The sequence below is a fragment of the Brienomyrus brachyistius genome, chromosome 15 (genome assembly GCF_023856365.1).
Source record: "Brienomyrus brachyistius isolate T26 chromosome 15, BBRACH_0.4, whole genome shotgun sequence".
NCBI classification, from domain to species: Eukaryota; Metazoa; Chordata; class Actinopteri; order Osteoglossiformes; family Mormyridae; genus Brienomyrus; species Brienomyrus brachyistius.
Genome location: NC_064547.1, coordinates 14,336,139 through 14,360,634, shown reverse-complemented (window position 1 = coordinate 14,360,634; position 24,496 = coordinate 14,336,139). Strand labels below are relative to the sequence as shown.

The 24,496-nt window shown below is 43.3% G+C and overlaps 1 protein-coding gene across 1 annotated transcript; it reads right to left on the bottom strand.

Moving 5' to 3' along the window:
* Nucleotides 1-3,607: 3,607 nt before the first annotated feature.
* tlcd4a (TLC domain containing 4a) lies at nt 3,608-23,823 on the bottom strand. The gene is made up of 7 exons (XM_048977501.1): nt 23,430-23,823; nt 17,088-17,257; nt 14,322-14,411; nt 13,747-13,805; nt 13,411-13,505; nt 7,619-7,692; nt 3,608-6,982 (listed from the first exon to the last, which is right to left on the bottom strand). The coding sequence occupies exons 2-7, from the start codon at nt 17,240-17,242 to the stop codon at nt 6,667-6,669; spliced, it is 789 nt and encodes a 262-aa protein (XP_048833458.1). The 5' UTR covers nt 17,243-17,257; nt 23,430-23,823; the 3' UTR covers nt 3,608-6,666.
* Between the last annotated feature and the right edge of the window lie 673 nt (nt 23,824-24,496).

Below are 24,496 nucleotides of genomic sequence, written 5' to 3'. Positions count from 1 at the left end.
ATCACCCGCTTAATCGGCGCCGATCGTGACAGAATGATGGACCCAAACAAAGAGGCGCAGCAGGCCAAGAACGAACGTCTTGGTCTGCTGAAGGAGGCCTACTATTGGCTTAACCAGCCCGATGTCCGGGAGAATCCCATCGTGCTGGATTTCGCCAACCGAAGCAGCGATCTCCTGCTGGCGATGTCCCCACAGGAGGACGGGTATCGCCTGGGAGAGGTGCGCGCAAACCTATACCAGCTGGTTCGGCGCATGACAACGCGGAGGTTGGAGCTGGATGCATCATACGTCGCGGAGGTAGTTCCCCAGCCGTCCGTCCCGTCGGATGTAGAACAACCTCCCGCGGCTTCCGTGACATGGCGGAGGAAGAAGAGGACGAAGACGCCGGTGGTCGCCCCGGCGATCGTCCTGGGAGCGTGCACGCTTGTCCCCGCTTCCCTCCCAGCCAGAGCGGAGGACTCCCTGGCCGAGCCCAGTGTCACCATCGCTGCCAAGCTGCCCATGCAGGCAGCTTCCCCGCAAGGGGAAAGCACCCAGCCGCTGCGGAGTTGCCACCGCCCCTGGAGCGGTATTGCTTCCGGCCCGAGCGGCTGGCCAATAAGGGGGCCAGCATAGTGCAGGACGCTATCCCGCATGTGCCCCGAACACTTAAAGGGGCCACGCCCGTCTTGCCCGCACGGGACCTACCGGTCCCGCCGCCTGCAGCTCCAGCACCCGAGCAGCCGCCCTTGCCTGCGGCTCCAGCACCCGAGCAGCCGCCCTTGCCTGCGGCTCCAGCACCCGAGCAGCCGCCCTTGCCTGCGGCTCCAGCGCCCGAGCAGCCGCCTCTGCTGCCGCTTGCACAGCTCGAGCAGCTGCCTCCACTGCCGCCTGCGCAGCCCGAGCAGCAGCCGCCACTGCCCCCTGCATCTCCCGAGCAGGCGCTCCCTCTGCCTGCAGCTCCCGCGCCCGAGGCGCTCCCTCTGCCTGCAGCTCCCACGCCCGAGGCGCTCCCTCTGCCTGCAGCTCCCGCGCCCATGCCCGAGGCTCTCCCTCCGCCTCCAGTGACTATGCCCCCTGTAGCTCCCATTCCTTGCCCCACTCCTGTCCCTTCTGCCCCAAACCTGACCCTTGTGACTCCTGTCTCTAACCCAGCTCTGGTCCTTCCAGCCCCGGTCCCTGAGGAGGTCCCAGAGAGCCTGACCACCGCTCCTCCCTCCGCTGAGGTAGAGGACCTTGAGTGGGACCCCTCGGGGACCTCCCTGCTGTCTCCTCTGTCCTCACCCCGGCGAGCTCGACCCCAGCCAAGGGTCCTGTTGTCTGTGTCCAAGAGAGGGAGAGGACACAGACGCAGGGCTGGGGTCCCTCCCACCCTGCCCCCTGGCTCGCCCTCCCTCACCTGCGCTGGGGCTCGGATGGCACCTGCGGGTCCTGGCTCACCGGGTCGGCTGTCACCTGCGGGTCCCCCTACGAGGCCTCGTCACCCTGCCTCGGTCCCGCCGCCGACTCCTAGTCGGTCGCCTGCGGGCTCCTCAGTTGCGACTCCTCAGTTGCCTGCAGTCCCCCCCACTCCAGCGGGTAGAAAGGATGTCGCCGCCTGCTGCGGCTCCCCCCCCTCCTTGCCCTCACCGGTGGTCCCTCCAGCTCCCTCGTCCCCTTCCCTGGTTCCCCCTCCGACTCCCTCCTCGGTCCCTCCGTCAGTCCCTCACCCTGCCTCCTCAGCCCCTCCACGGTCCCCTCCGGCTGCCACCCGTCGCCCGCTGGGGCTCCCTCGGGCTCCCCTTTATTCCCCCGCCTTCTCTCCCTACTCTCCTGCCCAAGTCCCTCCTTTCTTTGCTCCTCCTCCTCTCTTTGCTCCTCGTCCACCAATGTTCCATCCGTTCACTCCTGGCCCTTTTGTTCCACCTGTTCCCTCTCTGTCCCCGTTCCTTGTCTGTCTCTCTGCCTTCCCCATCCTTTGTCAAGTCCTGTCTTAATTTCTTCCCCGTGTCAGTTCTGTCTGTCCTGTTCCCTGTCCCTCGTTGACGGTTTTTTGTCTTGTTTTCCAGGTCCTGGTTTCCCCTCGTCTCGTCCGTCACTTCCCCTGAGGCGCGCCCGGACAGCACGCCTTTGGGGGGGGGGGGGGGGGGGGTTCTGTCATGTCCGGCTCGTACGATCCTCGTGTGTGCCACGCCCCCTGATTATCCACGTGTGCTTCCCTGATTGTACCCAGCTGTGTCTGATTATGTTTGCCCAGTCTTGTGTATTTCAGTCCGTGTCTTGCCTGCCTTGGTTCCTTGTCCATCATTGATGTTTGTCGATGTCAGTGCCAGCTTTCCATCCTGCCCTGCTCGTTTCGCCAATAAATCCCCAGTATTTCCCCGTATTCCGCCTGTCTGCCTGTTCCTTGCTCGCCTGCCTGAGCGATCACCCGTCGGCGCCGATCGTGACAAACAGGTAGTTATTTTACTTTTAATTTATAATTATACAAGATTCTGTTTTCCTTTTTCTGTTTAACCTGATGGGTACAAATATCCCTTAAGCTTCCCATGATGCTCTTGTCCTGCATCCCTCTGTCTTTTCCCCTTCATAAGGGTCCTGACCTCATTTCCTCTTCCCTTTGGTGTATTGCACACGCGGTAAGAGGTGAGGATCTAGTGGTAGGGTCCCCCGAGTTAATAAATCAATTGTATAATTATGCCCCATATATTTGATTTATTATTTATCATAAGTAAAGGATAGAAAAATGTCTATACATAAGTATATACATTGTTTTACTTTGTGCAGAGAGAGCGAGAGGGCCAGAGCATACGAAGTTTACCCCTTTCCTTATTGTTCTCAACAGGTATGTTTTCATTTGTATTAGATTAACATTATTTTCTGTATCATTTCGCATTTATGTTCAGTTTGAATAATGTGCGCGTTTTTCCTGTGGCGCGCCGGCGGCCTTTGGTGTATTGCACACACGGGAAGAGAGAGAGCGAGAGGGCCAGAGTATACGAAGTTTACCCCTTTCCCTAATGTTCCCAACAGGTTCAATAAAATTCAGGAACGACAACGGCGTCTGTAATATCCCTTCCTCCTGCACCCCACCCACCTGATAAAACCCCAAAACACAACGCAGAGTATAGGCAGGGACTGACCGGTTACATTGGCAGACAGTCCACATGGAGCAAAAACATGGAGAGTCTGTGGGTCCCCAAGGACCAGATTGGGAAGCACCGAGTTAGAGTGTGGGCATGTTCATTGCGCATCAATCAGGTACCTTTGATTGGTGGAAGTTGTAAGGGGGCGGGGCATAGGAAGTGTCAGTCACCTATTTGTGCTGTGGATTGTGGATTAAAGTGCACACGTTCATGTCTAGAATGCAGTGTGAAGTAGCAGGTTACTGCCTGCTAGAATGGGGAGCAGATCAGAAAGCTGGGTTTAGTGCCGTGACTGTCACTGACAGGACTGGCACACAGGAATAAACGATCATGAATAGATCACCATTTATTTTATTCTTTTAATGAATGTGTTACCTCTTCCAGGTAAATGGATTACAAAATTTAAGACAAATATGACAAATTTAAAACTTCAATATGAAAACTAAACAAAGAATACAGTATAATAATAATAATAATAATAATAATAATAATGATGATAATGATAATAGCTTAATAAACAAAATATGTGAACACATAATTACACTGTAATTAACCACCTTCAGGTTTATATATTAATCACTGCATATTCAGAATAACTGTAAACAGAGACCGTTTGACCATCATTCAAACAATTGCAGGCATAATATATTTAGCAAAATATTTTCCGGTACTTCATACGCTGCATTATCAGATTAGTAGACTGATTCCTGAAATACTGGATGAAATTTTTGATTTTAATATCAATCACTAAATAGCCAATAACCTTGCAATTATCAAGTGTGATAAAAAACAGATTCATTCACTTGATCTCTATATAAAGGTAACTGAACCCATACTTTAAAGCAGAAAAGATAAAGAGGACATACAAATTGCACATATACATTCATTGAGTGAGTCTCGAATTGTCTGTTCTACACTGTAATTACCCATCCTGGACAAAGCAAATGAAACAACATTCATTTAAAATTTCAACAGGTTTAATTAGAACATAACAAATGGCAATGTGCTTATATCAGAAAGACTTCATTGACAGAAGTGGCATGCATCTCATCTTTCAGTTCATAGTTGACCCAAAGTGCATGGCAAGGATTTTGCAACAGGAGCAGACATAACACCAGTTATTTATCATATAAATAAACTTATTTATAGAACATATCAGCTGTAAATCATATTATATTATATATATATATATAATTTTTAAGAATGTATAATATTCTGTTTTCTTAACAGAAAGCCCTAATGTAGGGTGCTAGTTATCACTGATTTATTTATGACAATCTATGTGACGAACAATTCTTTTTAAGCATCACGTACATCAATCACAGCAGTCAATTCTACAGTAAGACCATCACACACCAGGCTTCTTAACTCCAGCGTCAATGGTGGATACATATTTAAAGCACATTGAAGTTTGGGCTTGGGCACTGCATATCAGTGGATGTGCTTTCAAGAGGTGATTAAGTATAACGCATAATACATACACCTATGACTATTAACCTTATTGAAATTAAATTGTATTCATCGTTTTTAAAACGTGGAATATCAAACATGTCCTTAGAGTGTGGGGAATCCAAACAACATTCGTATATAATTCAAAGCTCTGCAAAAAACAGAAAGAGATAACAGAGCCTCAGTCTAAAGAGGTCCCGGCACAGCACAGTAAATGGCAGTGATAGTCCAGTGTCCATAGTATCAAATGATATAAGAAATGTGTAGAAAATGAAATAACAAAAAATAAATAAGTTCTACATTGTATAACTCTTACAAAATACAACTTTTCAGTGGGGGGGGGCGGACATTGCAGGTTATTGTTCAACAGCAATCAGAAATGATTTACCTATGTAAAGCATTGTTTAATTGACAGGAACTTCTTAACCAAGCCAGTGTGCTGAAGAGTTTCAGACAAAAAAGTGGTCATTTTAATTTAATCTGGTTTCATACTCATAGCGTAGACATCGTCATGCTATTTCTTTTCACCTCAAAGGCTTCTGGAATAGTGCTAGAGGACACTGAGATCTGCAATTAGCCCCTGACTAAGTATGCATACTCTCTGTACTCTTTAAAATGATCTTATATAGACCAATTACACTCTTTGGGCCAAGAACTACCAATATAACTAAAACTTCAGGTAACAGCCAGGCTACCTCAGTAAGTAGCACGTGTGGCTTTTAATCTCAAGGTCGTGGGTTTGAGCCCCACATCAGTAAGAATATCTTATTGCACTAATGTTCATCCTTTCCCTGATATCCTTCCCTGTAACTACAGCTTAAGAATTTCACTGTGTTCCTGGGAACACATGACAATAAAACGTGAAACTAATGTATGTCCATTAAGACAAGAAATGCACAACAACCAAACACAGCTTCTCTGCTCCATTAATTCAGTGACATAAGAATTAATTACAAAAGAATCATTTAGCCTTATTCACCTGCAATAATTTATGCAAGTTACTTAAATCTTAATTTGAAAAAAAAAATCATAATTTAAACTCAAATTACACAAATATTGGTACAATAGAACTGGATTAGGCATCAGTCAAATGCTCCATTACAATTATTAAAATAATGAAAATATTCTGTGACTGACATTGCAGTCCATGCACTTTTGAACAGAAATATCCCCCAGTAGCCTACAGTGTCTATCAGATTGGTTCAGTTGTTTCCTTCCTTAAATTTAATGTCCTCCTTTTTATTCACTGACCTTAAATGTATTTTATACCTTTAAATTGAGAACATTTCTATTGACATAAAATATTGAACTGAAAAAAAAACCCAGCTGGCATGTAGAAATTCCGTATTCAGTCATCTTATTAATGATGATATTTGAATCGCAACAGCTGTCCTGCGGTGCGACAGACAAATAGTATAAGTGCACTTTGTTCCTCGTTCTTGTAAAAAAAAAAATATGTCGGTTCATTCTCTCTGAGTAAAACATTTCGACATTGTCAGACATGAGTTCTGGCACATAATCACAGTGACTCATGGAGAGTGAGCTACTGAGAATGGATCCCGTGGATCTGCAAGGTTTCCTTTCGTTTTCCTGTATCTTGGTATTATTGCATTTCTATCAGCAGTTCACTTTACTAGCACTGTGTGCTTAGGTGCAGCAATCAACGGAAATGGAGGAAAACTGCTTTTTAAATGATAAATAATTCAAGAAAGGCAGGAGTGCTGCTTGCGCCCCAAAATAGCCTAGAACGTTTCCTGGCGGCCATCTGGACGCCATTCCCCTGCTAAAAAGAATGACATTTTCATGACATACAGCTGTCAGACTTTACGTTTTATCTAAAAATCAGCTCTTGTACGTTTCTTATTCCAGACATGATTGGAACAAAGGGGTCCAGCGCGAGTAACATTTCTGATGACTGTACAGCCCATAACTTGTGTTGAGCACTCAACGCAGGCAAAACCCACGTGTCACAGCCGAACAACGCGGTTATTTTTCAATGTCAGCGGATCAAAGTGTTTAGCTCGCTCAGAAATAAAATAAACAGCCTTAGGGAAAATGTAAAGGAATAATGTTGTTTCACGAGTGCTTGACTGTACATGTGTCTTTGACCTCTTTACTCTGTCTTGCCATTTTCCTGTGTTCCACTCTTGCCTGGTCTGCTGGAGCGCAGCACTTTGTAACATCCCCGGGCAATCTTGTGCATCCACATGAGGTTCATGACATCCAGGCATATGCTGGAGCAGATCCAGGCGCTGCGGCCACCCAGGGGGACCCTGTTGAAGGCGTCAGTGCCGTAGACAGAGTACATGCGGCTGTAGTAGACCGGCATGACGGCGATCCTCACCAGGAAGAACACCACCGCCATCATCACCCCGTTCGCCATGTTGGGCTTGGAGGATTTGCGGTAACCTAACACTTCAAAGAACCAGCTGGAAAACAGTGGCAACAATAACACAACCTGGATAAATGTAAAAAAAAATCACTGAATTTGTGTTACTTAATCAGACATTACAGTACATATAAATATAATATGGCAGCAAGTTTGTGTGGCATGATGGTGCAGTGGTTAGCATTGTGACCTCACAATTCTGGGACCAAGGTGTGAGTCTCCACAAGAATTCCATGTGTGGTGTTTGCATGATGCCCCTGTGTCCCTGTGGGGTTTCTCCCCCGCCCTCTAATCCAAAAGCATACTGAGGTTAACTGGAGTAACCAAACTGCCTCCTATATATGAGCGTGCCCCATCCTGGATTGTTCCTGCACCCCCCCCCCCCAACCCTGAATATGACAAATAGTTACAGAAGCTGAATGGAACCCAGTAATCATTCTTAGTGTTAATGTTGACGATGCATTCTTGCTTAATTTCTTTACTATACTTGTGTTATACTATAAATAAATATATGCACCCAACTATACTATAGACTTTACTGTATTATACTGTTCTGTGCATTCTTCTATATCATGTACTCTACATAATAATTAGGCCTATTACTTATGTATTAGATTTGAAGGTATTCATGACTTCCCCTATAAAATTGTTCAAGCACAGGCAACCAGTTACCTACCGCTGATTGACACAGGGAGTGGAGAACTCTGCAATCAGACGGAAGTTAGCGAAATAAGGCAACATTCCTTGACCCTGGAAGAACAAGGCAAAGAGAAATAATCAACTAGAAAAAGAACATCGAAAAAAAAAGCCTGCAATTACATTTTTTGGAGATTCCACTTTTGGTCTCTGAATATCAAAATTATTGATTGAACAGTGTATTAAAGGGGAGAGGAGCCTTAACAAGACTAAAGAGTACTATTCTGATATTATAATAATCTCATTAATATGTACATATATATTGGGGTAAAATTAATATTTAATTCAATTGTAATCACTTAATACTTTTCTGCTCTTGAACAACTGATGGTCTTAATCGCAGTGAATTAAAATTTATAAGACAGAAATAAACCATATTAGGTTATAGAAATTCAATCAGCCTTCAGAACAAATGTAGATTTTTGTAACACACAAGGAAAATGCCATGCCTTATAACTGTTAACCAATCCAACATTCATATTGATATTATACAACTGTCCTGTTCTCCAAAACTTGCTGGCTTTTTTACAAACCACTAAGTCCAGCACTAAATGAAGGGGCAGTGCTCCTCTCAGGATAAATAGCATGACAAATTTGCTTATTAGAAGAAGAGCTTCTCTTCATTGGATCCAGACTTTTTGTTATGTTACCACCTGCATTAAATACTAATATTCTTCAAATCCACAGAACCTACTCCTCACTTTAACCTCACCACATATGCTATCCAGGGATTGTAAGATGGATGGATGGATGTATGGACAGACAGAGAAATTATTCACTTAATCTAACCTATGGCACAAATGATCACCTCATGAAACAAAGTTAAAGTAGTCATTATGAAGGGTTAGGAGCATCATACAGAACATGACAAACGGACCAGTCAGACAACTGGCTGGTGCAGACTGTTCTAACTGGAGATATCTTCACAGAAGCTCTTCCACCACAAACAAATAACCAGTAAACTTATCCTGGCTGTAATTTCAACTGGAAATTAATTTTCAATAAATTACTATTATCTGCCTACAAATGTATATACCTGGATATGAATATATACAGAAGACATTTCAGTTTGAGTACGATGCTTATGGACACGTGGAGCTGCCCCAACCAGGAGTTTAACCTCTGCTTTTATTTTCGCTTCATGACCCTGTTTTTTATGACCCTGTATTGTTAGCCCAGCGATTACTTGATTGTTTTTTAAATCTGACATCTCAGTGAAATGGCTTATTTTTACAACTGTCAGTGCAGTCATAAAGATTTTATTAATCTGAGCATAATTACCAGCCCAGACAAAGGTGAATGACTGTAAACCCATTTGAGTAAGTACTCTTTCAACTGTGCTGTTATTCCAATTTTAAGATGTTTGGTTTGTGGCAGCGATGGGCTGGCCCCCCATCTTGGGTTGTTCCCTGCCTCGTGCCCGTTGCTTCCGGGATAGGCTCCGGACCCCCCGCGACCCTGTAGGATAAGCGGTTCGGAAAATGGATGGATGGATGGTTTGTGGCATTACGGATTCCTCAGCTGTTATTTATTTTTGTTTGTTTGTTTTATTTTTTGAGGCCTTAATTGTTGATTTTAAGCTATAATGTATAGACATGACACTGTTTGGATGCAAGTGCCAGTGTTCCTTGCTCCTTGACGTCATTGCTGAGGTCTGAGGGCATTGTCCCTTATCAGTAGAAAGATGTAAAAAGTTTCAGTAGAGATGTAAAAAGATTTTACCACAAGAGGGAGACAGGACACAACTGTTATATTTAATTAATAATTACTCGGCAATTCCGCTGTTCCTCTGCGGAAACACATAAACCATGACATTCCCGCGATGTTATTGTTGGAGGCAGACAACAGGGCACAAGTCTATGAATAACTGTATAACCACTTTCATTACATATTTTTTATCTTCTCCTAAACTCTAAATCAATTTATTGCCCGCCTAAGTAAGATATAAAATGAAGGAGGGGAGCTTTATATGTATCACAATTTGGACAGCAGAACAACAAATTGCCTGCTACTAAATCCTGGCGCAGTAACCCCACGGCCAGGATAATAAATATCTCCTTATTTACTTACAAATCCACTTATTCTCATTCTTGACGTGGTATAACACTAGACTAAGCATCAATATAAAAAAAAAAAAAACACAAAGGTAAAAATTTTAAAAATGTGCATGGCTTTGGCTGTTTAAATTTATATATATATAAATATATATGTCAATGATAAGTTTTATCATTTTGATTTCATTATTATTTGTAATCTTACTATTAATGTAGATAATAATAATGTATTAATTGTAAAAGTCAAATCACTTTCTTGTTTCACACACATGAAACGGAACTGAAAAAAATCAGCAATTTACAGAAATTAATAGATTTGCTTTTAACATCCAAAGCATAAATATTGAAATTGATGCCCCTGCTCCAATAAAAGCATTAAGAGACATTAAGTTAACAGCTAGGTTTTTATCTCAACATTTATTCATGATTAAGGAACATTTGCATTGACATTTTAGAACAAGTACTGCCTTTTAATAATAATACATAATTAGCTGTGTATTTTAGAAATATTACAGGAGACATTGCATAAAATGGCATCATAAAATATAAGTGGGCAGCAGTCTGTGTAATTTCTACTTCTAATAGCTGTTTAATTCAATTAAGGACTGAATTAGGCCAAATCATTATGTCTAAGGCTAGCAAGCACTGTATGTTATGTGGATTTTCCATTTTTACACACAATATATACCAAATAGCAATGTCTGCTGAAATATCACACTGAACACACAAAGTACCAACAGCATCGAATGGCTTAAATTATCTTCACGTAAAAAAACTACCACCTTCAGCACATAAGAATGCAAACGCATACAATTAACAGCACCCAAAAGCTGGTAAAAATACACTCATTAGCCATGCAGAAGAAAGCCATCGCTGCCCGGATTGAACGGCTCCACCTTCTTGGTTTGTTCCCACCTTGAACATCACTCTCAAATTCGCAAATAATTTATTCATCCTTCCCTCATCATACATAATTCATAAAAAAACCCATAACAAGGCACTCTAAATTTTAGATGTGAAACGCATTGATTAGGTGATATTATGAAAGAGAAGCTTTTAGGTCCTATTTCAGCTGCAAGCCAAAGCAAATGAGCACATATACTGCTGTGATGGTGATGTTCAAAGTGGCTGAACCTATACAGAAAATGCACTTACCTGACAGATTGAAACCAAAAGTGAACAATGTGTACTTACTCAAGACAGACAATATCCACCTGGCTCAAATTAAAACCAGAGGACATGAACTCAGCAATGCATGCTGGTACCTCTAAATACTGGTAAGTCCATACTGTCACTAGGCAATCTGCTTAGTGTAATGCAACAGCACTAACTGCAGACAAGACAGGAAAAGACTCCAGGGATCAGCTGAATCTGGCCTTTGGCAGATTCATTGTTTTTGTTTCGGCAGTTTTTGCATGTCGGAGTTTGCTGACAAAGAGATATGGGTACACTGGCTTTTTTGGTGAGACGTGTTAGGTGACAGCAGAGCGGAGAGAAGGAGGTCATTGGAAAAACAGGTGCAGATACAACTGATAGCAAAACGAGTGTGACACCAAACCAAAGAGCACACTTAGCATGCATTAGGGCTCTACCACGGCAAATCAAAGGATGCATTTGGACATTCACACTGTGTTCCTCAGAGTCTAAGGATTCTCCTAACTTTCACTAAGCACTTTAACTTCTTTAATGTGGTCATAGTGGGTCATCTGGTGTGTTGTGAAGTGTGGGTTTGATTCCTGTGTGTGTGTGTGTGTGTGTTTGCGCGCATGTGTGAAGCTTCCATCATGTCCTACTATGTCCAAACACACATGGTTCAGTTGGACCGATATACCTTAAAATTTTCCATAATGTAAGTTTGAGTGTGTGGGTGTTTCTCAATATATATACTTGAGCGTACTTGTGTTCTCGCGTACCCATTTTACATCATCTTCCATGCAAAAGACCAGTGGCATGTACTACAAAGCAGGGTTACTGGCTTATCGGAGTAACTTGTCGGATTTAAGGTAGTCTGGGCATAATGTAAGTGAACGAATATGAAGTCCATTTAAACTGTGGCACCTTAAATCTGACAAGATACCCTGATAAACCTGTAACCCCGCTTCGTAGTACAGGCCACAGTTCCAATACTAAAAACAGAAGTACAGAGCATGGTAAAAATCCCCAGATGTTGTGTTTGCCCCGCCCCAAATATCAAGGATACACCGAATCCCATGATTCATTGCATCTCAAGTTTGTTCTTGGGAGGCGATTTACGATATTTGTGTTCTTGGTATCAAGAAACACTGTCTTTGGATGTCCTGCCTTACAACATTGACCTATGCTAGTTGAGATAAGCTCTGGGGCGTGGAGGGGTGGCATGCATGCACGGAAGGCAGCGGGGGCATGCAGGCAGCGTGGCGTGGCGTGGCGGGGGGTGGGGGGCAGAGTCAGCACAGCTCAGCACAAAGGGGCAATGGGACAGAACCGGGGCAGACTCCTGCCGCTCCCACAGCTGAGCGCTCCATGCAAAAACATCACCATCATCATCAACATCATCATCATCGCCACCTGGTGACCCGCACAGGTACTGACACGCGACACCAAGAGTGAACAGCGGGGTCCTTCATGTGATTCCCATTAAAAAAAAAATAAAAATGCAGTAGCGGTTATTTGTTAATTTTTCACAATTCACTTAAAAATGATTACTGATTTAGTTGACTACTATCAATGAATTCCCATTATTAATTCCAGGACTGAAATGCTGGCCTCTTAAAACTGACATACCTAACCCTAACTCTAACCATAACCCTAACTCTAACCCTAACCGTAACCCTAACTCTAACCCTAACCCTAACTCAAACCCTATCCCTAACTGTAACCCTAACTCTAACCCTAACCCCATCCCTAACCCTAACTCTAACCTTATCCCTAACTCTAACCCTAACGCTAACCCCATCCCTAACCCTAACTCTAACCCCATCCCTAACCCTAACTCTAACCCTAACCCTAATCCCACTGTGCCATCATGCTGGTGTCACTTCCAGCCCTGACCTGCTGCAGTACTACATTCAACACTTTAGACCTGTTGCTCGAGCAAAACTTAGGTTAGTAAACTGAGTGTACAGTCTGTTCACGTCAATAAAATTCAGCCATATTTTAAATATAGCTGCATGGCAATGTGTCAGATACAGAGTCCCTTGAATTATTTATTTATTTAGTGAGTATTTTCAACTAAAACATCCTGATTGTCAAAGCTGCCTCCCCCCTGAAACACTGTCCTCAAAGATGTGACAATAATTCTCCTGAAAGTTGCTTTGGCATGCAAATCCTCCAAAACTGCCCTCCCAAGTTAAATCCAAGTTTCCTCATTTTATCTGCATTTAACGGGGAAGGACTTGTTAAAATTTAGAGACAAGGTCAGAACTCCAAGTGATACTAAGCTGACTTCCACGAACATCTCTAAAATAGTCCATCAACACCATACACAATTCAGCCTGTTATTTCCGATGACTCATAGTCACAACCCATCACACTATTGATTCTGACCTCAGTCATGTTCCAGCAGATCCCAATAATCGTGTGATTGAGATTGCAGATAAGCAGAAAGCAGACTAACCTGACTGAAAGCCTAATTCAGAAAGTCCTCCTTCTTAACACAACATCGGACAGCTGTTCACCCTTGGTCGCTTTTTTTCCCATCTTGCCTGCATGTTCTGCTCTCGGACAATAGGGAACTCACCAGTACATAGTAGTAAGCGTACAATGCCGCCAAATGATGGATTACAAAGAGCTTGTCTCCTATAGCCTTCCAGTAGTAAAATATGAGCAGAAGATCTGCAAGACAAACAAATCAAAAGGAAGATAATAAATATGTTACACTTGCCAGGTTATTTTAAGGTATATTCAACATTTAAGGTATATTTAAGATATATTTAACACATTAGTAAATACAACCTCTCTCTGCTAACTATTTCTGCAAGGCCACACATCTTACAATAATGGACAAGATGGTTGCAAATGCACACCTCTTACCGACAGCCAAGAGAATAAAGAGAGCCAAACGGGGATTCCTTACCAGAAACGAGGTAGCCTGCTGTAATCGCCACGTTAATTTTCACCAGTGTAGGATCTCCCCTGCCATCACAAAACATGAGATGTTCTAATGTGGTAATGCAGCAGGTATCATTTTTGGACAGGGTGGCAACTAGAGGTGTAACAGCACAGTTTATGGACTGCAGTAATGGTACAGTTTAGGTATTTTATTTAAGAAGAAAATAGCACATAATTCTTAAATTAAACAACAAACTCTTTATTTTTCCATATAACAAATCTCCATTCAGAAAAATGGCAGCATAAAATTAGGCTTAGTTTACATTTCTACTGTATGAAATCAAGGAAAGAAAGACATTAAAATTAAAAATGCTTCTTAATTTTGATAACTTGTAGATGTTTTGTCTATATTATTTAAAATGAACAGTGTACCAAGTACATACAGTTCCTGTACAGGCAATATTGAATTAATATTTGGAAGGAAACTTTTGGAATACCAAATTTAACTCACAATATGCCGAATAGTGTTACACCCCTAGTGGACACCAAACAGAAATTGTAGATGAATTATATCTAAGAATCATTACTTATACGCCTTACCAGACTGGATCCTGGTTGACGGCGTCGTCAAAGAGCAGGATATAGAGGCAGAAGAGTCCCACCACAAGGGCATGGAATGTAGAGACAGTCCTACAAAAAAACAGACAATGCACACGATCGGACAGATACGCATGGATGCACATTGGTAGCTGCTGTAGTTGCAAAATCAAAAAACATGCTCAACCCTAGATGGCGCTGACGTGCAGAAAATACGCAAAATAGTGTATGTTAGTTAGAACTTGGTGAAAAAAAGACCAGCAGGCTAATATACTAGATTAATCCACGCCGGTGGTTAATGGTTCATTTCCCACTGCAGCCTGGCCGGCGTCCGCTCCCCGAACGCCCACTAAATGGCTGCTACTTATTTTAAAACCGCAGGAGAGCTAACAGGAGAAACAGCAGGAAAGGAGCACTGGGTAGCCGCTTGATGGATTGGCCGCTTTACTGATACTGATCACCAGCATTGTGCTTTCTTTGGCATGACTAGTAAACATCAGTGTTTACGGAAGGGATAACATGGATAACATGGATAACATGACAGTCCGGGATGTTCAATAATGAGCATCACCCCCCCACACACATAGAACCCACTCGGCACATCACCCCCACACACACACAGAACCCGCTCGGCACATCACCCCCCCCACACACACAGAACCCGCTCGGCACATCACCCCCCCCCCACACACACACACAGAACCCGCTCGGCACATCACCCCCCCCACACACAGAACCCGCTCGCCACATCACCCCCCCCCACACACACAACCCGCTCGCCACATCACCCCCCCACACACACAGAACCTGCTCGGCACATCACCCCCCCCACACACACAACCCGCTCGTCACATCACCCCCCCACACACACAGAACCCGCTCGGCACATCACCCCCCCCCACACACACAACCCGCTCGTCACATCACCCCCCCACACACACAGAACCCGCTCGGCACATCACCCCCCCCCCACACACACAACCCGCTCGCCACATCACCCCCCCACACACACAGAACCTGCTCGGCACATCACCCCCCCCCACACACACAGAACCCGCTCGCCACATCACCCCCCCCATACACAAAGAACCTGCTCGGCACATCACCCCCCCCACACACACAGAACCCGCTCGGCACATCACCCCCCCACACACACAGAACCCGCTCGGCACATCACCCCCCCACACACACAGAACCCGCTAGGCACACCACCCCCCCCACACACACAGAACCCGCTAGGCACACCACCCCCCCACACACACAGAACCCGCTAGGCACACCACCCCCCCACACACACAGAACCCGCTCGGCACATCACCCCCCCACACACACAGAACCCGCTCGGCACATCACCCCCCCCACACACACAGAACCCGCTCGGCACATCACCCCCCCACACACACAGAACCCGCTCGGCACATCACCCCCCCCCACACACACAGAACCCGCTTGGCACATCACCCCCCCACACACACAGAACCCGCTTGTCACATCACCCCCCCCACACACACAGAACCCGCTTGGCACATGTAATCGGCAGGACCCTCCACTCCCCGCAACTAGGTCCACTTCTTTTTTTAATTTTGAAATTCTATCTTGACGTTGGTGCCCTGAATGCTTATAGCTCACATTTCTGCATGCGTAGACTGGTTTGGTTTGAATGAAAGTATAAGAAAAGGTGAGGGACTGTTTCTATAAAACGAAAAAGAAAAACAAAAGAGAATTTTTATCCTCTATTAACTATTGAAACACATGCGAGAAAGACACCAAAAATGTGAGCTTCATCGCCAGCACCACCAACACCTCAGCAACCTTCAGGGGGCGGTGGGGGGAGCGAGATTGGGAGTGTGCCGAGAGGGGGCGCCAGAGGTTAATATGTCGATGCTTAAGTATAACTAAGCCTTAAGCAGAGGTAATCTGCACAACATTGCTGGGGCATGAAAACTCTGAGACCCCCTCCCACACAGTGGAGGAGTGATATCAGCCCCTAATGCTGCGAGGTCTGCAGCAACATTGCTGGCCACTGATTTGTTTATATCAGCATTAAGTTCACAGAATTGGGCTTCTCATGTTTTTTATTGTTGATAAGATGCTCTTGAACTTTAGCCAACACACTACTTTGCTGAACAAATTTTATCTCATTATATAACCAAGAAATGCTGTTGCTCATGCTTGCTCTGAGTGTCAAAATGTAATGTTTTATGTTTTAGCTCGCTATGAACATTCACTGCATATATTCCCATCACACTTTGACTTTAAATTGAATTGAAATTTGCTAATTTCCTGTTACTGATCACCAACTTCCCATGACATCTTGGTGCTACATGCACTGCTTTGAAATAATAAAGTAAATAGCAGTCCAGACAATGTAAAAATGCTGTGATCCACATGCCAGGGAATTAAATGAAATGTTACTCTTGCTAACCCATGAAAACCAAATAAGACTGTTGTTGCTTTTCCTCATACATGCAGGAAGATACATAAAATTAGTCCGTTTCCGGTTTCGGCCTGTCACTCTTAAAGCTACAGTGCACAGGGAGAAACCAACTTTATTGAGCAATATAGAAATTATTCCATACACACTATGGGACGGTTAGAGACACCAATTCACCCAGGAGGAGGAATTAGGTGGGAGTTGAAACGCAGGCCTCCTGCACGACAGGCAAAAATTCTACCAGTAAACCACCAATAAACACCAACACAGCACTTACTTGATATGGCTGATTGTGCTGTGGGTCTGTTACTCTAGAACCATGCAGAAGGTCTTACCTGGAGTTCCACTCAATCTTTTGTTTAGGTGTGAGCCTGAGGAAGCCAGCAGTGACGCGAGGGGACATCCGGGGGCTGACACTGTGAAAGAGCCACTGGAAGGTGAAGAAGCTGGTCGTGGATATGGCGAGGATGAGCTGGCTGAAGGGATCCATTGCAGCCCGAGCACGCTTGGACAGAGAAGGAGAGACAGATGCAGAAATGATGGACATGTTAAACAAGGGTGAACCATTGGCGTGGCTAACCAAAACATATCTGCATAAAGCACCACACTGCAAATTAAGTGCTTTTCAGTGCATTTTCAATTTTCAATGCAATAACGTCAAAATATTATTTTTAAAAATCATTACTACAGTAGCTACATCACCCGATATAAAGGCTTTTCAGATGCTCAAAGGTTTTACCTAAACACAGAGGTATGAAAATTACGCATAAAGGCATGGATTTCAGATTTCACCACAATCTATTACGGGGGTTTAAGAATCAAGTTTCTCTGAAAAAGTTTAATGTTTATCCTAAAACTTTCTACACTTATCTGGATGATTCCTCTACAATATTTTAAATACAACCTTTACTGTGGGAGGTCATACACAGTTTTGATTTTGTGCATCCTGGATGTCTATCTCAAGTCAAATTTTACAGCTACACTGATTTCAGAATGCTACAAAAATATGTTAATGGATGATTCACATGCAACAGTATAATACACTCTATTACTGTTCAAATGATAGCCCTGTATCTATCACAAAAATGTTTTCAATCATCCATTGTAGTGTGGACTTATCTAGTTATGGTGATCTGCAGCCACATCCTCTTTATAATTAACACACAGTTACTGATGTAAACATGACATATTAGGTGTGGGCAGTCTTATCCGCAAAGGGCCAGTGTGTAGGCAGGTTTTTGGGATAAACTTTAGCTCACGTGTGAGGACTCTTCAGCCAATCAGTCTTCTAATTAGTAATCTAACTCGGGAGCTGCAGCAAAAACCCACATACCTAGTGCCCCTTTCTGCATATGATTACCCACCCATGCTGTCATGCCCGGCTCGTCAGATCCTCGTGTGTGCCACGCCCCCTGATTATCCTCGTGTGTGCCACGCCCCCTGATTATCCACGTGTGTGCCACGCCCCCTGATTATCCTCGTGTGTGCCACGCCCCCTGATTATCCACGTGTGTGCCACGCCCCCTGATTATCCTCGTGTGTGTCACGCCCCCTGATTATCCACGTGTGTGCCACGCCCCCTGATTATCCACGTGTGTGCCACGCCCCCTGATTATCCTCGTGTGTGCCACGCCCCCTGATTATCCACGTGTGTGCCACGCCCCCTGATTATCCACGTATGTGCCACGCCCCCTGATTATCCACGTGTGTGCCACGCCCCCTGATTATCCTCGTGTGTGCCACGCCCCCTGATTATCCACGTGTGTGCCACGCCCCCTGATTATCCACGTGTGTGCCACGCCCCCTGATTATCCTCGTGTGTGTCACGCCCCCTGATTATCCTCGTGTGTGTCACGCCCCCTGATTATCCACGTGTGTGCCACGCCCCCTGATTATCCACGTGTGTGCCACGCCCCCTGATTATCCTCGTGTGTGCCACACCCCCTGATTATCCACGTGTGTGCCACGCCCCCGATTATCCTTGTGTGTGCCACGCCCCCTGATTATCCATGTGTGTGCCACGCCCCCTGATTATCCTCGTGTGTGCCACGCCCCCTGATTATCCACGTGTGTGCCACGCCCCCTGATTATCCTCGTGTGTGCCACGCCCCCTGATTATCCTCGTGTGTGCCACGCCCCCTGATTATCCACGTGTGCTTCCCCGATCACGCCCAGTTGTATCCTGTTATTTTGCCCTGGCTTGCCTATATCAGTCCACATCTTCCCCTGTCTGATGTCCGTCATTGACGGTGTGTAACGTTGTGATGTCTTGTTATACCCGTAGCCGTCTCCCCTTGAATAAATCCCCGGTTTCCCCTGTTTTCCGCCTGCCTGCCTCATCCTTCCCTGCCTCCTGCCTGCCAGCCTCCCCATCCTTACCCGCGGTTCATGACGCATGCCTTATAATAATGGCTCAGTGGTTGGTGGCCCAGGAGGATTGCATTTTACATTAAAGGCCGTGAAGCAGTAAAGGCTGTTGTTGCGTGCATTTTAAGAGGTCTGCACTCTACACGTACATTGATTTAATAGACATTTTTATCCGAAGGAGCATACAACTCAGAAAGCAGGGTCAGATGGTCCCTGGAGCAGCCGGATGTTAAAGGTAATGTTCAAGAGCTCATCGATAAAACCACTCGATTGAACATGGGATTTGAACCTATGGCCTTCTGATTATTACTTTCTGACCCTTCTGGGAAGGCTTTCCATAGGATTTTGGAGTGTGTCTGTGGGAATTTTTGCCCATTCATCCAGAAGAGCATTTGTGAGGTCAGGCACTGATGTTGGACATGAAGACCTGGCTCACAATCTCCGATCTAGTTCATCCCAAAGGTGCTCTGTGCGGGCCAGTCAAGCTCTTCCACCTCAAATTCACCTAATCACGCCTTCATGGGCCTTTCTTTGTGCACTGGGCGACAGTCAGGCTGGAACTAAAAAGGACCTTCCTTCCCCAAACTGTTCTCACAAAGTTGGAAGCATAGTATTCCCCAAACTGTCTTGGTATGCATATCAGGCCAGGTGTCCCAATACTTTTGTCAATATAGTGTGTTTATAAAGCAAAAAAGTAGTTGAAAAATTACCCAAAAATATATATATTTATGACATACCAATAAAGTCTGTGAAATAAGTTGGCAGTATTGCCACGAGTTTAGCCAACAGACACAAGGCACTGCAGACACATCATTTGCTTTTGATAAATGTCATCTCTAAGGAATCCAAAATATTTACACAGAGCAGAATACAAATGTCACTGAGCGTGCAGATCAGAGCTGCCTTCCTCTTTATACTGTGACTGGATTGACCCTTTTGTTTCCCTTTTTCTAAGAGTGTGAGTCCAACACCCAAGGACAAAACTGACCATTAGTGGCTCAGAGAGTGCATGCAGAGCTCATGCAAAAGCAAGGCAAACTTTACACAGATTTCTAAACATGTACTAGATAATCCTCAAAAAGGAACAATCATTCAAACTGCAAAGCTTGCAACGTTTTGTTTCCTATGACAGAATAAAAATGTTTTAGCAAAACGTATTGAAGATCTCTACTTGGTGAATTTTATCACCAAGATTTCAAAATCCTAAACTTGTATTGCAAAACAGCATATTTTGAACATACCATAAAAATACCAGATACCAGTATAATGTTCAGATGATGTGACAGTATGAAACATTAGATACTTTCCAAGCCTCATCTTAACCCAGCTTCTGTTATCAGGCAACCAAGGATGGTAGGATCACATGTTTAATACCACATACCATATATTAGGTGAATTATTCTTATTGATATCTCTGAAAGATCTCATGACATGATCACAGCATGATATTTCACTAAGTTACCACAACGTCAGCAATAAAGAAGGAACTTTTTACCATAAAGAAACAGGAAGACTTATCAATGGTATGCTAGTTGCAAACTTATCTTCCAGTCTTTTACAAAAAAGCAAAATGCACAAGTGATTGCACTGTGCTATAAATGACATCTATAAATGTTAAGGCCGCAAATTTGGGTACGGACAGTAGGAAAATGTCCCTACCAATATTATGGAAGTACTACAGGTGCTGGTCATATAATTAGAATATCTTCAAAAAGTTTATTTATTTCACTAATTCCGTTATACAAGTGAAACTTGTATAATGTATACATTCATTCCACACAAATATATTTCAAGTGTTTATTTCTTTTAATTTTGATGATTATAACTGACAACTATTGAAAACCTCAAGTCAATATCTCAGAAAATTAGAATATTGTGAAAAGGTTCAGTATTGAAGACACCTGGTGCCACACTCTAATCAGCTAATTAACTCAAAACACCTGCAAAGGCCTTTAAATGGCCTCTCAGTCTAGTTCTGTCGGTTACACAATCATGGGGAAGACTGCTGGTTTGACAATTGTCCAAAAGACGACCATTGACACCTTGCACAAGGAGGGCAAGACACAAAAGGTCATTGCAAAAGAGGCTGGCTGTTCACAGAGCTCTGTGTCCAAGCACATTAATAGAGAGGCGAAGGGAAGGAAAAGATGTGGCAGAAAAAAGTGTACAAGCAATAGGGATGACTGCACCCTGGAGAGAACTGTGAAACAAAAGCCTTTCAAAAATGTGGGGGAGATTCACAGAGTGGACTGCAGCTGGAGTCAGTGCTTCAAGAACCACTGCACACAGACGACCATTATACAAGTTTCACTTCTTGAATGGAATTAGTGAAATAAATCAACTTTTTGAAGATATTCTAATTATATGACCAGCACCAGTATGTGTGTTTTAGGGGGGCAGGCCAGTTGAAGCTGATTTAGTCCCAGCCAATGTTGAAAACAAACCATTTGCCCTCGATAAATGTCCCACAGAAGTTTACATTTTAGGACCATTATTTTACATATATTTTGGAAACTAGACTTTAGTCTTTTTCCATTTGAAGTAGAAATGTAAGCGAATACAGTGCAGACCTTATATGTGAATTTGCCAAAGAATTGCTGTATCATTGTTCAAGTTAATGCTGAAGTCATATTAATGGAAAACATGATCATGTACATGAGACAAGCCCTCTGCTACTTTTTTCTGCATTTCATTACTGATGCAAAACATCCCTCTATTTTCCCTCAGACCTCATCCAGTACAGGTTCTCATTGAAAGCAGGGGACACCCTGAGCGAGACACGCACTGAAGACAATTAGACACCAATACAAATAACATATTCATGGACAGCTGAGGAAACCCAGACATAAGTTGCACCAGAAACTAGGAGCAGAAGATGAACCTAGATGTGTAACCCCACAGTGCTACCAACTGAACCTCTAGACCTAAACGTAACTTTCACATTACAAATTACCATTTGCAAAAACAAGACAACAGAAAAGCAAATGTCCATTTCTTGTTGCTTTTGAGATGAGACTACCAATGTTAGGCTTCCTATGTACTAGATATGTTACGGTATCGGGAACCAAAACTCTCAGTCCTTGTGTAATCCAACAAAAAAGTATACCATGGGCGTAGTGAGTTTTGGAAATTTGGTCTTCAGTTGATGTATGTCAATGATCCCGTAAGAACAACCCCTAAATTGTTAAACAAATTTCATTGAGTTTAATGTTTACGGTTATCTGACTACAAATGTTAAAGGGCATCTGCTCACATGTCCGCAATAGTAAAAACAAAACTGTGCAGGATGTGTAGCTGTAAACAACGGGCTAAGGTTTTTATCAGTACAAGATGATAGCTTGGTTTGAAATTGTTAAATTCCATGATAACAAACATATACAGAGACATTGAGAGCTAGCGAGTGTTTACAGCTTAAGCATGTGAATCTATATCAATACTGAACTGCAAGCGCTGACCGAATGGTTACATAAGCGAAATATCAGCACTGATGGTCAAAGCATGAAAAGCTGTAAGTTCGTTTCGGTGGCTACATGCTCTAATTAAAAGCACGACGTCTATGAGTAATTGCACGGCTCTTAGACGGTATTGGATTTTCTGCTGGCAGAGACACAAACGCCCCAACCACAAATTGAAGCAAGGTCATTGATTATGATTCATGGGAAACCCACTAAGTAGCATTTGTACCATAGTATAACAATTAGGTCATAAAAGAAAAAGATTAAAATTATGGCATAGCCCGACCGAAGCATAGTTTTAGTATAATGATGAACTTTGAAGAATGTAAATATGCCCACAGATTTGGAAGAGAGTGGATAGCCATTTTATAATAAGTACGATTATATTTCAGAAATGTATGCACACACTTTAAATACAAATAATTAGCAGCGGTTCAGAAGGACAGATATTTTTCTATACATACTGCTAAGAAATTAATAGGTATTCAGAGGTGCCATTGGTCTTCGGCAAATGGGACCGCATCGGAGGCGGCGTTTTAACAGCGATAATGAAAGTAACTCGGCAAATCCTTACGGCGTATCACTCAATCTGGACATGAACAAAAGCAACTTCCGATACTGCGACCTCCACAACATCGGGATTTCTAATCACTCGACTTGAGACCTGAGATGAAAAGTAATCTGTCAGGTCAAAACGATGGCACGGTTACATCACATATATGTGCAGGAACCGTGCTGATGAATGTAACGGTGGGCTGCACTGGCAGGCCGGCTCACGCCGCATTGCATAAATACGCAAAATTGATTTCTATTTCCAGACGAGTTAAACATAGAAATGAATGAAATCATCCTTACCTTGTGTCTCTCATTAAGAAGAAAATTATCGCTCAACCGATTTATTCGGCATTATATTGCAATATAAGGGCTGTTAGATCTAGGTTTAGTCATCACTGGAAAAAAATATGTATTTTCGATAACCATTTTTGGAAAATAACAGACATTTATGCATGACACGGATGCAATTTACATTTCGATGCCTGACATTTCGTGCACGGCGGGTATGTTGAACGCTGAAATTGATGCGCCGTTAGAACTGATGCTCGGTTATGGCAGGGTTACTGCAGGGCAAGGCGCTTCTCCAATGAGAATCACATTTCATTTCAAGTCTTAAAGAGACATTATCTTGAATCGAAAGCTAGAACATCGATTAATTAACATATTAACCAGCACCTACACATCTTACTCGCACGTCACTTAGGCCTATTTTTTTACTTAAATGTCACCCATCTGTAGGTGTTCTCGAATACTCAATGCCACGGACGGCATCTAGGGCTGAATTCAAGTAGTTCCAAATGAAATTATGGCACAAATTGGGCACAAAAGATCAAATTAGGCCTTACTGCGTGGTGGCATGTTTTGTATCGTTAAAGATTCTTTGACGAGCTTTTTATATTTTATATATAATTATATATTTTATCTATTTTAAAATGTTTTGAAGATGAATGGATGGGTGGATATGGATGTTTATGCATGTGATTTGAGCTGTCAGACCATCTGATGTTTTAAACCTGAAAGTTATATGGTAAAATATATCCATCTGAAAAGTATGTATACTGTTTTATACATGCCGGTACTGAAAGGTGTCAGTAAGTCAGTCTCTCAGCATATGATCGTTTTTGAATGGCACAGCAATATTACATATAATTGCCAACAATAACTTGCAGTACATTATTTGGTTCCTGTTCAATTCAATTGAATTCAATTTATTTTTATATAGCGTCTTTCACAGTAGACTCGCCCCAAGACGCTTTATATACATGGTGTTGTGACAGGCTGCATTCTAACATTATTAAAACAAAAAAATACAAAAACGAGGGAAAGGAAAGACAAAAAAAATTAAAAAGAAAGGTAGGTGACAAGGG

Bases quoted from the DNA above. Each gene is read 5' to 3' on its own strand.
- tlcd4a (XM_048977501.1), bottom strand. From the start codon at position 17,242: ATGGATCCCTTCAGCCAGCTCATCCTCGCCATATCCACGACCAGCTTC. The intron at 13,806-14,321 runs GTAAGGCGTATA...TTGTGATGGCAG, and splicing joins GTCAACCAGGATCCAGTCTG to GGGAGATCCTACACTGGTGA. The intron at 7,693-13,410 runs GTGAGTTCCCTA...TTGTTCTTCCAG, and splicing joins ACGCTTACTACTATGTACTG to GGTCAAGGAATGTTGCCTTA.